This window comes from Cydia splendana, chromosome 10 (assembly GCF_910591565.1).
Source record: "Cydia splendana chromosome 10, ilCydSple1.2, whole genome shotgun sequence".
Lineage (NCBI taxonomy): Eukaryota > Metazoa > Arthropoda > Insecta > Lepidoptera > Tortricidae > Cydia > Cydia splendana.
This window is the reverse complement of record NC_085969.1, coordinates 4,548,690-4,561,190: the sequence shown is the minus strand read 5'-3', so window position 1 is coordinate 4,561,190 and position 12,501 is coordinate 4,548,690. Positions and strand designations below refer to the sequence as shown.

The 12,501-nt window shown below is 36.7% G+C and overlaps 1 protein-coding gene across 1 annotated transcript in view; it reads right to left on the bottom strand.

The window, feature by feature from the left end:
• LOC134794204 (transferrin) overlaps positions 1–12,501 on the bottom strand; it is a 57,567-nt gene that overhangs the window by 42,619 nt on the left and 2,447 nt on the right. Inside the window, exons 2-3 of the mRNA XM_063765950.1 lie at positions 11,837–11,939; positions 10,391–10,530 (exon numbers count right to left, since the gene is read on the bottom strand). Of these exons, the coding sequence (XP_063622020.1) occupies positions 10,391–10,530; positions 11,837–11,939 (243 nt within the window). The remainder of the gene's footprint in view (positions 1–10,390; positions 10,531–11,836; positions 11,940–12,501) is intronic.

The window sequence follows — 12,501 nt, the reverse complement described above, 5'->3', positions numbered from 1 at the left end:
TCAAGTAATATTCGTTGAATAGTATTTCTACGCAGTAAGAAAAATTGAAATAAATAGTATATGGAACAAAATAACGCCAAACAATATTACTAGTACTAATGTTTCGATGAATCGTTGTCGATGAAATAATATTCGATGAAAAGTTTGTCGGCAAAACAAGGGTACACCATGTAGAATATATGGGTATATAATTAGGGCTTTGCCATCCAGCGCGGTAATGCCGCTAGTATCTTTGGCACTTTTGGGCTGGGTGGGGGTCGGGATGGGGCTGATAGTGTAAGTAATAGAATGGTATACTAGTGGCTCTGTGAGCTGTAGACCTCGCGAGCAGAGCTTTAAATAACATGGTGCTAAGAGCTTTAAATATAGTAAATTAAAAAAAAAACAATACGAAATTTATGTGTAAAAAAATACAAAAAGTTATAATATCACAGCATATAATTACCGGGGATCGAACCCAGACCCTCTGTGCAAACAGAAAAAGCGCACGTTTACAAACTGAGCCAAATAGTTCTTAGATGGGTTGACGAAATTTAGCTACTCCTTCTGAAATTAAAATTAGTTAAAATTAAATATCTCAATACCTCCGAAACCAGCGAAATAAATGTTCTGAATTTTTGGCCATTAAATCTACAAACATATCTCAAAAAGAAAACACTCGTATGGTACCGATACCACTATTTGTTTAGGCGCGAGCTATCGCGACTCCGCCATTTTTAAAAATTTCCAAAAACCGGATTGACAAAAAAATTTTATTTAGTCATAGAATCTGGTCACAAAATTTCATGAGAATCGGTTAAGAATTGCGACCTGTAGAGGAGAACATCCGGACATACGAAAGCAAAATGCCCGAGTCAAAACGTAGACCTTCGCTTCGCTTCGGTCAATTAGTAATGTGTTTAGATTTTAAGTTAGGACATTTATTTTAGGATATATGTAGATTGGTAAGTAGATTTTAAGATTGACTTGGAATTTACCTACCAATAATGTTTGACATGTAAATGAAATGAGATGTTCAGAGGTATATTACTAATTAAACTTATGGTGATGTTAATAAAAAGACACGTCGAGGTTAGGGCTAATGTAACTTGGGTTTACTTTGAGACTGTGACAAAGTTATTGGCAGTATTTCCAGCAACGGAACGTTACCTTAGCGCTCATTACGCGAATGATTAAGGCTCTCTCATTACGAAGACAATCTCTAAAAAGCCTTTGTCCATTGTGTGGACGCGTCAAGCCAAATGAGCAGTGACAACGATTAATATCTGTACAAATTCAAACCTTATTCCGAAGACATATGGTGCATTGTAAATGATCGTTGCACTTTACTGGATCACGTAATCTTTTACGAGTTTTCATTGTGTGTTTGCATGGTATTGGGTGCTTTCGAGCCATTTCAAAATTGGTTTCTTGCTTCTGAAGCTAGATTGGATTCGCCTGGCGTGGCTCGGTGCAATGAAAGTTAAACGATTTTAAACATTAGGAATGGTTGTAGAATGTGGGGTGGGATGAGGTTGGCCGGTCGAAGTATTTTACTCCTTCGAATAGAGTCAATTTATTTTTTATTTTTTTGATAGAATCTGATTGAATAAAACTAAAGACAGGTAAAACCTATGCCGTTACCGTATATGATAATCTTTGTCAGTTGCCTCCGCTTTATGAAGTGCCTACGAATACCTGACATTAATTTTGTAGAGCACCTATGATGATGTATGATGTATATACATGCCACTGGTACGAGTGTACGTGGTACGAGATAAATAATTGTATAGAGTCGGACCATGAAAAGTCTGCAGCGGATTTGATAGCCCACGCAGTGCAAGTGTCATTTAAACGTCATAATTTCATAGAAGTTTGACGTTTAAAATAACACGTGCACTGCGTGGGCTATCAAATCCGTTGCAGACTTTTCATGGACTGATTCTAGGCGTGCATCACATTCTTTACTTTAGTATATAGGATAGCATAGCTAAGTGCCAACAAATATGCAGAAAAAATGTATAGGTATATTAAAGTTTCAGTTGCCTACTTTGATTTAGGATTAATCCGGCCCTGCAGCTACTCACTGATAGAGTCTTTTAAAAAGTACGCATATATTGACGCATAATACAAATGTTTAAAAATTGCTCCAAAGAGGCAAAGCTGTCAAAGATACGAACAGATGGCATCTGTGCCTGTTTATTGCAATCGTTACCGCCAAGTTTAATGTTTATTGTTCATGTTTATTAGGTGCCATAACTATAAGCTGTGGTTTTGTGTTGTGATCAAAAATATACGACTCAAATAAAATAAAGTTAGGTATCTTATCAACGTGTGACGTATTCTGCTGTTCTACTATTGTAAAGAGGTTTATTTAGGTTTTATATTTGAATATTATTTATTTTCTTTTAGAACCTTGTCACTGTAAATTATTGAATACGTTGCCATAACAGTCTGAAAAACATCCTCATCATACCAAGACCTATTATTGTAAATGTTGTCTGTAAATATATATAGTGCTTCGTATAACAATCGTTTCTGTGATTAGCGTGACATACGTGATCATATCTGGCGACAGTGACAGGACGTACATCATACAACGCATGCTTAGAGTTAGACCAAGAAAAGTCTGCTACGATTCCAATAGCAAACGCAGTGCAAGTGTTATTTTACGTCATAATTTCATATGCGTGTGCTATCAAAATCGTTGCAGACTTATCTTGGTCTAACTCTAAGTACCTATAGATCTTGTAATAAAGTGGCACAAGTTCTTAACAGTTTGCTTATGTGTCAAATACCAGGTCAATCGGTCAGTCAGAATATTAATTTAGATTTTTTACCATTTCTATTCAACTCCATTTTACTAGTTTAGCACTTTTTATTGGATATCCAGGCCGACTTTTATTTATCTGTCGATTTATTCCCAGCATCCGTTTTGTCAACGTTGAATGCAATACGCTGAGGGCCTACCGCGAACTACGTTCGACGTGTTGCCTCCCTGTCACACTTTCGTACGAATTTACAAGTGCGATAGTGAGGCAACACGTCGAACGTAGTTCGCGGTAGGCCCGCTGTTAGCGGCGGAACGAGTTTCATCCATAACGAATGCCAACGGTGTACGACACCTGCATTCTGTGGACGTTTTCTTTTATTGCTATTGGTTTTTCGATCGCTATGGTTATTGCTTTGTTGTAGATAGAAATGGTTGGCCAATACAATTCTAAACTCCAGTGGGGTCCCCATATTGCTACTCTTTCGAATAGACTGAGCTCTGCAGCTTTTGCAGTGAGCAAAATCCGTCAGTTAACTGACGTGAAAACAGCTCGATTAGTATATTTTAGTTACTTCCATAGCATTATGGCATATGGTATTTTACTGTGGGGCGGTGCTTCAGAGATAAATACCATTTTTGTTCTGCAGAAGAGGGCTATTCGAGCAATATACAAAATGAACCATAGAGACTCACTTAGAGATAAATTTAAGGAAATTGACATAATGACAGTGCACTGTCAATACATTTATGAGAATATTCTGTATGTACATAAAAATATTGTAAATTTTAGGAAAAATTGTGAAATTCATAATATTAATACTAGAAATAAACATAAGCTCGCAGTGCCCTTCACTCGGCTCCATAAAATTAAAAAATCATTCATGGATAATTGTGTAAGATTTTATAATAAACTTCCAAACCATATTACTGAATTATCTATTAATAAATTTAAGAATTATGTAAAGCGTAAACTTATTTCTAAAGCTTATTATACCACACAAGACTACATGAATGATATTACAACGTGGGATTAATTGTTATTCGAAATGATTATTTATTTATTAGGTACATTTGATTATTGATGAGGAAATGGATATTCCGATGTAATACTATCTACTTCTTTTGTTACTTATGCTTTTTTTTTGACATTTAGATTTTATTCTAGAAATTCTAGACTAGTATTTTTTTATACAATCTTTTTAATGTTTGACGATCCTTTTGTGAAATTCTTAGTGTTAAATTTGATATGTATAATAATCCAATTTTATTATGGAATAATATTAACATCAATAAATTGCTCTGATAATTAGATTAAGATTAATTACGATTCATAAGAGCTTGTTGCTAGGCCTACATGAATAAAGTATATTTTTGATTTTGATTTTTGATTTTGAATGATGGGTTGGAGTAAAATATCTATACGTTGGTCAAGCAGATCTTGCCAGTAGAAAAAGGCGGCAAATTTGAAAAATGTAGGCGTCTCATAGAAAATTTGAATTTCGCGCCTTTTTCTACTGACAAGATTTGCTTGACCGTCTTATAAATAGTTATTTGTTTTAAAAGGGGGCAAAGTTGTTGTTTAACCTCTCGTGCTAATATTGATAACCGAGCAAGCGAAATATTCCAAAATTGAACCATTAGTGTATGTAGCCAGTAGTTCGAAAAACGGAATCTTGAGCGTTGCGAGGGTTTCAAGGCACGAGGGTTAAACAAAATTTGCCACCGAGTGAAACAAAATTTTTCACCACACCAACACGAGGAAAATACTAACTGTAAAACATCAAACAAAATCAAAGCAAATCGATTCAAAATTAATGTTATTAAATATTTATCATTCAAAATCATTTAAAAGTCAATTCTACCAGCAAACATAAGAAAACAACTCAAAATCTGCATTTGATTACTTTGCCTCACGTGTGAATAAAATGCAACTTTCTTATTATCAGATTTTGAACAAACAAGAGAGCCTTTACCAGCTGGTGTGATCAAAAATATCGAAAACTATAGCATTTACACTATTGCATCCAAAATAAAATAATGTTCATATGTTTTTCGAATCATTGGCGTTCTTCACATCACATGCGAGTGAGTGAGACAGCGCTATTCGCGTAGAGAAGTATCCTACTCGCACACCAGAGCGGTGTGAGAGCCGCATCCAACATGAAGACAGTCTAAGTTTACAGCATTCTCGTACTAATAAAATAGCAATGAACTGGCACCACACAAACGTACCTAATAGGCGAATTCGAGTTTTATTTATTCGATCTGTTTCCGATATGATAATGATCTGTCATCGTCAAAAGTGACGTATTTGGTTGAAGAAATTTTACTTTTCATACTGACAGAACAGATCAGTATCATAATCGGAAACAGATCGAATAACTAAAACTCGAATTGTCCTGGGAGTTGGATTTTAGGTGGGTGGATATGGATATATGAATGAACACAGACATTTGAATGGAGAAAGTTACACAATGCACCGGAAATTATTCAGATCGACTATCATCTGCGATCATATATAACCATGGATACCGCCTTTAGGAACATTACCGTTCAAATTCTCGGGCCAAATTAGCACACATACACAATTACGCCTACATTCAAATAAGACGACGCGTTTACAGAGCCTGTAATCAAAGCTGGTAAACAAAATAAGAGTCATCTTTATTACACTAATGGTACATAGCTAAGTGTAGATGAAATGCATATAATGTCAATAACTACCAATCAGCGACATTAATCCGCTAATAACCTCTTCTTGCTGTACGTACTGGCCGCTGAGAATTCGCGGTTTATATTTGATTAGAATATGACTTGGACAGGGATAGGTTTATGCCATACTGTGAAGAACCAGTCAAATAATTCACGTATAATAATTTAATGCAGATTAAAAGATAACTAGTTAAAATGTTGTTATGAGATGACAGACTAACTCAACATAAGTAAATATATCATTGTTGTATAAATGTATTCCGCTATAATAAGTATTTTGTATATTTTATTATCAATCTGCATGGCAGTGCGAAGTCACGTTCAGGTATAGTCTGTCCGTTTTTCTAAGATCAAGTACGCCATAGTAAATGTATGGCGAACTTGATCTTAGAAATCGGACTGGCTATACAGTCTGCAAAATTTACATGGGTACACGAATCGGGTCAAAAATATTTGAACAGGCGGAGTCACAATAAATCCCCACTTTCAGTTCAGAATATTTTATATGTATATAGCCGGTCAAGCAAGTTTGTCAGTAGAAAAAGGTGCAAAATTAAAATTTTGTATAGGACCACAGCCGTTCGCGCGCTTACATTTTCTAAATTTGCCGCTCTTATAATATTTTAAACTTTCGCGTTTTGAACACATATTAACTCACATTATACGAAACTACGTCGGTAAATCAAGGTAATTGAATATAATTCTCGTTAGACCCGTCTATAATGTGAGTTAATATGTTTGCCGCTCTTTTCTACTGACGGAAATGGCTTGAGAGAGAACCTACATATATGTGACAGTAGAGGGTGGATTCAAATGATCAACATTTTCAGATAATGTGTGTATTTGTTAAATTAATTCAGTGAAAGTATGATAGGAAAAATGTATCTACATATAGGAGACCGGGTATGATTATCTCATGAATAGAACATATTCTAGATATCTTGCCAGGCATCCACTCAATTTCATGTCTCTCTAATTGGACAGCTTTTTTCCATAGTTCTCTGCGAATAGCATCTTGTGGGAATCTGAATGGAAAGTAATTTAAAATGACAATACCAAATTTGATTATTAATTTGAAATAACTAGGTAGTTTTTTTATAGCTCCATCTCATGAAATAAAAAAGGAAAATACAAATCTGTAAGAAGGAATTTATTACTACATTTATAAATACATATATAGAAAATACCTAAACCAAACACAAGTTAATAAAATAGTCTACTTCATTTAGCATAACACCATCCCTATTATCCTCGCAATTTAAAAAGTCGTATGTTGTTATGAAAGTCGTATGCAGTTGTTACGTTTTAGCTTAGCACGGTAGTATTGAAAACAAATCGTCATGTTTTTTCCAAATTCTACTGAAGTTATCTGTTTACTACAAGTGAAAAGTGATTCCACTGTCCTTGGTATGAACTAAAATAACTTCTGCACCACTTCACGACACATGAATATATGTTTAATTACAAAAAAAACGTTGTTTTTATAAATCAATTTAGCCATTTGTCACCGACTGTCATCTCGGTGGTACTGAGATTGCCAATCGAGCAGTTTGTAAGTACCGCCTATCGCGGGGTAGTTTGCGTTGGGTCATAATTGAGCGGACAGAATACTTCCATGTATAGCATTTCGCTGACTATCATATATTACATGTACAGTGGCGTTCTAAAGTGCATGGATAGATGTCGACCGTAATGCCTTAATATTACGGTTGAAACATCTCCATGAACTTTTGAACGCCACAGTGTACCTATATAGCTTGCTGGTTGTAAACAATCTTATTATGCGAGTATTTTTATGTTGCGTTGGTTGGAATGAATTGTATCAGTCAAGATATGCCCCGATTCGAACTTTGAGATACGTCAAAAATTACGTCTAGAGTTAGACCAAGAAAAGTTTGCAGCGATTTTGATAGCCCACGCAGTGCAAGTGTTATTTTGTAACGTCAATTGTCTATGAAATTATGACGTATAATAACACTTGCCAGTGCAAGTCGTGGGCTATCATAATCGCTGCGGTCTAACTTTAGATACAATATGGATTAGATATGTCAGTGTCAAAAGTGACGTCTTCAAACAAAAATATCGTATCTAGGCGTAATCTTTGACGTATCTTAAAGTTCAAATCGGGCCGATTGCCAAAGAGTAACGTGAGTTTGAACAAAACATAGGTACCATTTAATGTATTTTTTTGGTTAATAAAAACCACAACAACTGGCATGACGAGCGAGAATGGCTGTAACACGAGGCCCATTGAAAATTTAATGACAATAGACCGAAACCATTGTAAAATTTAAAATGCGAACAGACAGTGCGGCGTAAGAGTACAGTAGGTACAGGCGCCATCAGATATATCGGAGCGGCCAAGGTGCTTACAAATATCTGCACACGCTTCTGTTGTCAAGGCGTTAGAGTGCGTGTTCAGATATTCTTGAGCACCTCGGCTGCTTCGATATGTCTGATGGCGACTGTACCGACTTCAAGATTTGACGGTTGTAGCTACAGGTACTTTTATCGTTTCATGACAGGTGTACGTCACTCTCCTACTTACTTTGGTACAAACGGTTCCGGCGAAATGGATAAAACGCCGACCGTCTAAATCCTCCTAAAAATAAAACTTAGGTACCTAGTACCTACCTTTGAGTATTTAGTAACTGGAGACGCCATGGCTGTCATTTTCTGTACAAAACAGTCTGCCGATTTTTGCGGGGGAGGGGCACGTCAAATGTAGGCTATTTGTACATGATTGGTACGTAACGTACAAATACCCATGTCAGATAAACGTCAGTCCATACAAAAGTTTGTACAGTTGTGCAAGGTTTTCGGCAGAGGGGTAAGCTCTTAACTCTTAAATGCGACTCCGGTTATTAAATGCTCTAAGCTACCTACAGCTGAAATGTTACTGTGGTGTTGACATCCTATATTAAGACGAAAGTGGATGACCGCCCCGAAAACTCCTTTCCAAATAAACGTTGTCCCCATTTTCCTCTATGAATATTAATAAGTGTAAGCAAAGAGAATAGATAGTATAGAGGGGTCCTGTTATAGTAAATTTTGTAGTCACAGTAAATTTACTGCCATCTATCGACACACGATTAAAACTCAAAATGAAAATGTAAGTATACAACTATCAAAAAAAAAATATTTATATCATTTTGACCCATGTTCTTTCACTGATACCTATGTGTTAAAATTGTTAAATATGAAACGGACACCGTTTAGCCGAGCATAGGCCAAAGGTGTGTGTGGGAATGACTTTTTCTTGATTTCCGAGGCACGTTTTTTCCTTAGACTTTATTCATCTTATACGGAGTTACATATGTCTTTGGTGTAAGTGTAAATAAATGTATTTATCTTAACTAAAAGCAGTTCTACTGTACTAACTTCACGTAAAAGCAAATTTGAATCGTCCGACGAAATCAACTTATTGTTTACAAACTTCAAGCATAGTGCAGTCACAGCTTTATATAATTAAAGTATGCAAAGTTAAAAGTTAAAGTAAAGTAACGAAGTATTGACTTAACATTGTTTAAACGTTTTCCAATAAGCCGAGGTTGAACGCCTTAACAAAATTTTGAAAGGAGTTTCGTGTTAATAATGTTAAACGCAACGTTCAATATTTATATTCAACGATGTTAGCTGGAATATTATGAATTAAGCGTTTTGAATAGAGTTAGCTCGGCGAGGTGGAATTTGCTGAAACTGTAAGTCAATTGACAAATCCCATTTTTACAAAGGTTAAAATTAGGTTAGGCCATTCATTAGGAAAACTTCTATAGGATTTTGCATCTTTCGTTCGTTTTACGCAGGAATTAGAACATTTCAAAGATATGGGTATTACGTAATTTGTCTATCGCATCTCTGCATCTTATGAAAGCTTAAACTTATACAGTCAAGTGTAAAAATATGGGTGTAGCCAACTTATTCAAAAGTATGTCCCATAGTTCTTAATTCGCGGACATAAGAGCTATACCGGGTGTGGCCTGTAACACGAGCATATAATAAAATTAAAACATGGATTGTACTCCTCAAAAGGTGACACTTTTGTTCAACAACTTTTAAAAATTATGAAGGATTTAGACTTCCTATTTTTCATCTTCTTCTCTTCTTTATATTTAAGAGCTGTGCTCTTGTCGGTGGAGCAATCTCCAACTCGTCCGGTCCTCTGCCAACTCCTTAACCTTCTGGTATGACACGACCTGAACCTTTTCTTTTATTTGGTTGAAATAATTTATTCTCGGTCTTCCTCTTCCTCTCTTTCCCTCTATTTTTCCTTCTATGATGTTCTTTAGGAGCATGTCGTGTCGTAGCAGATGTCCAATTAGTACTCCTCTTCTATTTTCTATTGTCGCTATTATATTTCTTTTCTCGTTAATCCTATCTAGAACCCTATCATTTGATATTTTTTCCGTCCAACTAATCCCTTCCATTCTCCATTCATTCATTTTTCATACAAAATAAATATTATTTTCAATGGACGCCATCGCCATGCCATATCATTTGTGGTTGACGTTGCTTGTCATGCCTTAAACATAACAAAATTCGCAATACATTGCGTCTTAGAATAAACTTTAAAGTGTATTGAAAATCAAACCACAAGTTATTTTTAAAAGCTGCTAAACAAATGTTGGTCAGTATGAGGAGTACAGCTTACAGTTAAATTTTTTGCTCGTATTACAGGCCACACCCGGTATATGGGACATGTTTTTGAGATGATTTGTGCACCTATATGTTTACAGTTGACTGTATATACATAACCTATAAGACTGATTCGGTCTGAACTTTATGAGTCATGAAGTTCCGGAAAACTTGATAGCGCCATCTAAAATTCAGGTAGTGCCATCTATCGGGGAGCGCGGTAACCATCACGAGTGTATCAAACAGTAGTAGCGCCATCTATTACAATAGTAAAACAGGTAGGTAACTTACCATCAGGCTCATCATCAGTCCTGTACTCCTGGAACAGCACGAAGTCCTGGTTGGGTATGTTGGTGGCCACGTACATGTCCTCGGGATCCACGGGCACGAAGTCCGCTTGCCGCTGCTGCACTTGGTAAAGGCATTCTACCCTAGAGACAAAGATAAAATAATAGAAGCTAACTCGACTTCGCTGGCTCGGCCATGTGGAGAAGATGGGAGAGGATCGTGCGGCCAAGAGAACTTATCTGGGGCGACCAACTGGGAACGTCCGGTCGGAAGGCCTAGGTACCGATGGATCGATGAGGTCCTGAAAGACCTGTGTGACATCCAAGTGGTTGAATGGCGTCAGATCGCATAGGACAGGAACGAATGGCGAAAGCTAGTGTCGGAGGCCAAGATCCACTTCGAGTCGCTGAGCCAGCGAAGTAAGTAAGTAACGTGGAGGCTCCAGTGCCCGACACAGCTCTAATAATCGACATTTTCAATCATAATGTCAGCTATAAAGTTGACAGCAAGTCGAATATTGGGTCTAAACATGTTGATTCTTGGGGTGTTTACGCTAAGTGAAATAAAAACATTCGTCTCGTCTAATTTTCGTGAAACCCTAGCTTTTTACCTAGACCACTAGACTAGACAGTAGAAATATATTTGATTTTTCTGCAGACAGCCGAACTTCGCTTTAGAAAATTTATGGTACAGCGTGCGCTGTAGGCGATTTTACTTCCCCCATAAAAACCTTAAACAAGTCAACAGGTGTTTACATTTGTTTCACAGATGTTGTGCATAATTATTTTCCATCGTATTTTCACGGAAACGTACGAACGTGTCTTGCTATTTCAGTCAGTCTCGGTACAAAAGGCACTGACGTTGACTGAAGTAGCATGGCAAATACGAACGTTTCCGAGAAAATACGATGGAAAATAATTATTTATGCACTACGTCGGTATTACCTATATTTTGGAAGCTGGTTTTGCATCATGACTAAGTAGTCTATTAAATCGTTACTTGTTACCGATATTGTTTCTCTTTGCTTTAGTTTATGCGTTAGGACGTAGGATACAATGTAAGTAGCAAAGAAACAAGTGACTAAGAGGCTACGGATATTAACTATTACAACAATTGAATAGGTAATTGAGTCCACTGACATTACTCCCAAGAAACATCACGTAAATACACTTTAGACATCATGTTTATTGATAAACCGACTTCAAGTCTAGGCACGTACCCGGCCCAGAAGGAATATTAAAAAGGCATTTGTGTTCGCGATTTTGTAAGCTTTTTTCCGAGTTCCGAGAAAAAATAGGTAAGATAAAATTAAACACAAAGTTATAATAAGGTTATAATCAAACTTAGTCAATATTTGACGATGTTGTGGAATAACTTTGTCTATTGACAATGCAGCAATGTCTCGCTCGATGTCTGTTTATAGTGTCGACTTATGTATTATTAATTTACCTGTCTCTGGCCGCCACACACTCCAAGGTCGCTTTGCTCTTAGTCGGGACTTCCAGCATGTCCTGGCAAGCCTTGAGGTGCTGCACGGGACCGCATATTTTATCTGCGGACGAATAAAAAACAAATATAAAAAATACAATTAAACATGGCAGCTACAACAAAACAAGTCTACTTATGTCCATTCCTATGTTCAATGTTGGCGGTAGGCCTCCGTTTAACATGCGTTTTTTTTGAAGTGAAAACTTCTTTAGTGGCGCTGTGCACTTTTTGTGATGGGGAAAAAATGTTAAACTCGCAACAGGTGTCACGTGACCGTAAGATTCGTAAGACGTAAGACGGACACGTGACCTGATCGAAAAACTGTTACAATGTCATCGAGTTTTTCTTTATTGATTTAAATGCCATCTAGTGAGTTTCCCTCTAGGCTCTAACTGGTACTAATATAACTCGAGTACTAACAGTGATATGCTTAGGGGTTTCAAGTAATGCGACGAAATAACGCTGGATGGCGTTAACATCAATTATACATAGGGCTGCAGACATTTTGCACTAGATGGCGCGGTTATTAATGTTTTGACGTAAGACGTAAGACGGACACGTGACCTGATCGAAAAACTGTTACAATGTCATTGAGTTTTCACTTCTGCCGGCACTTCCGGAGTGCA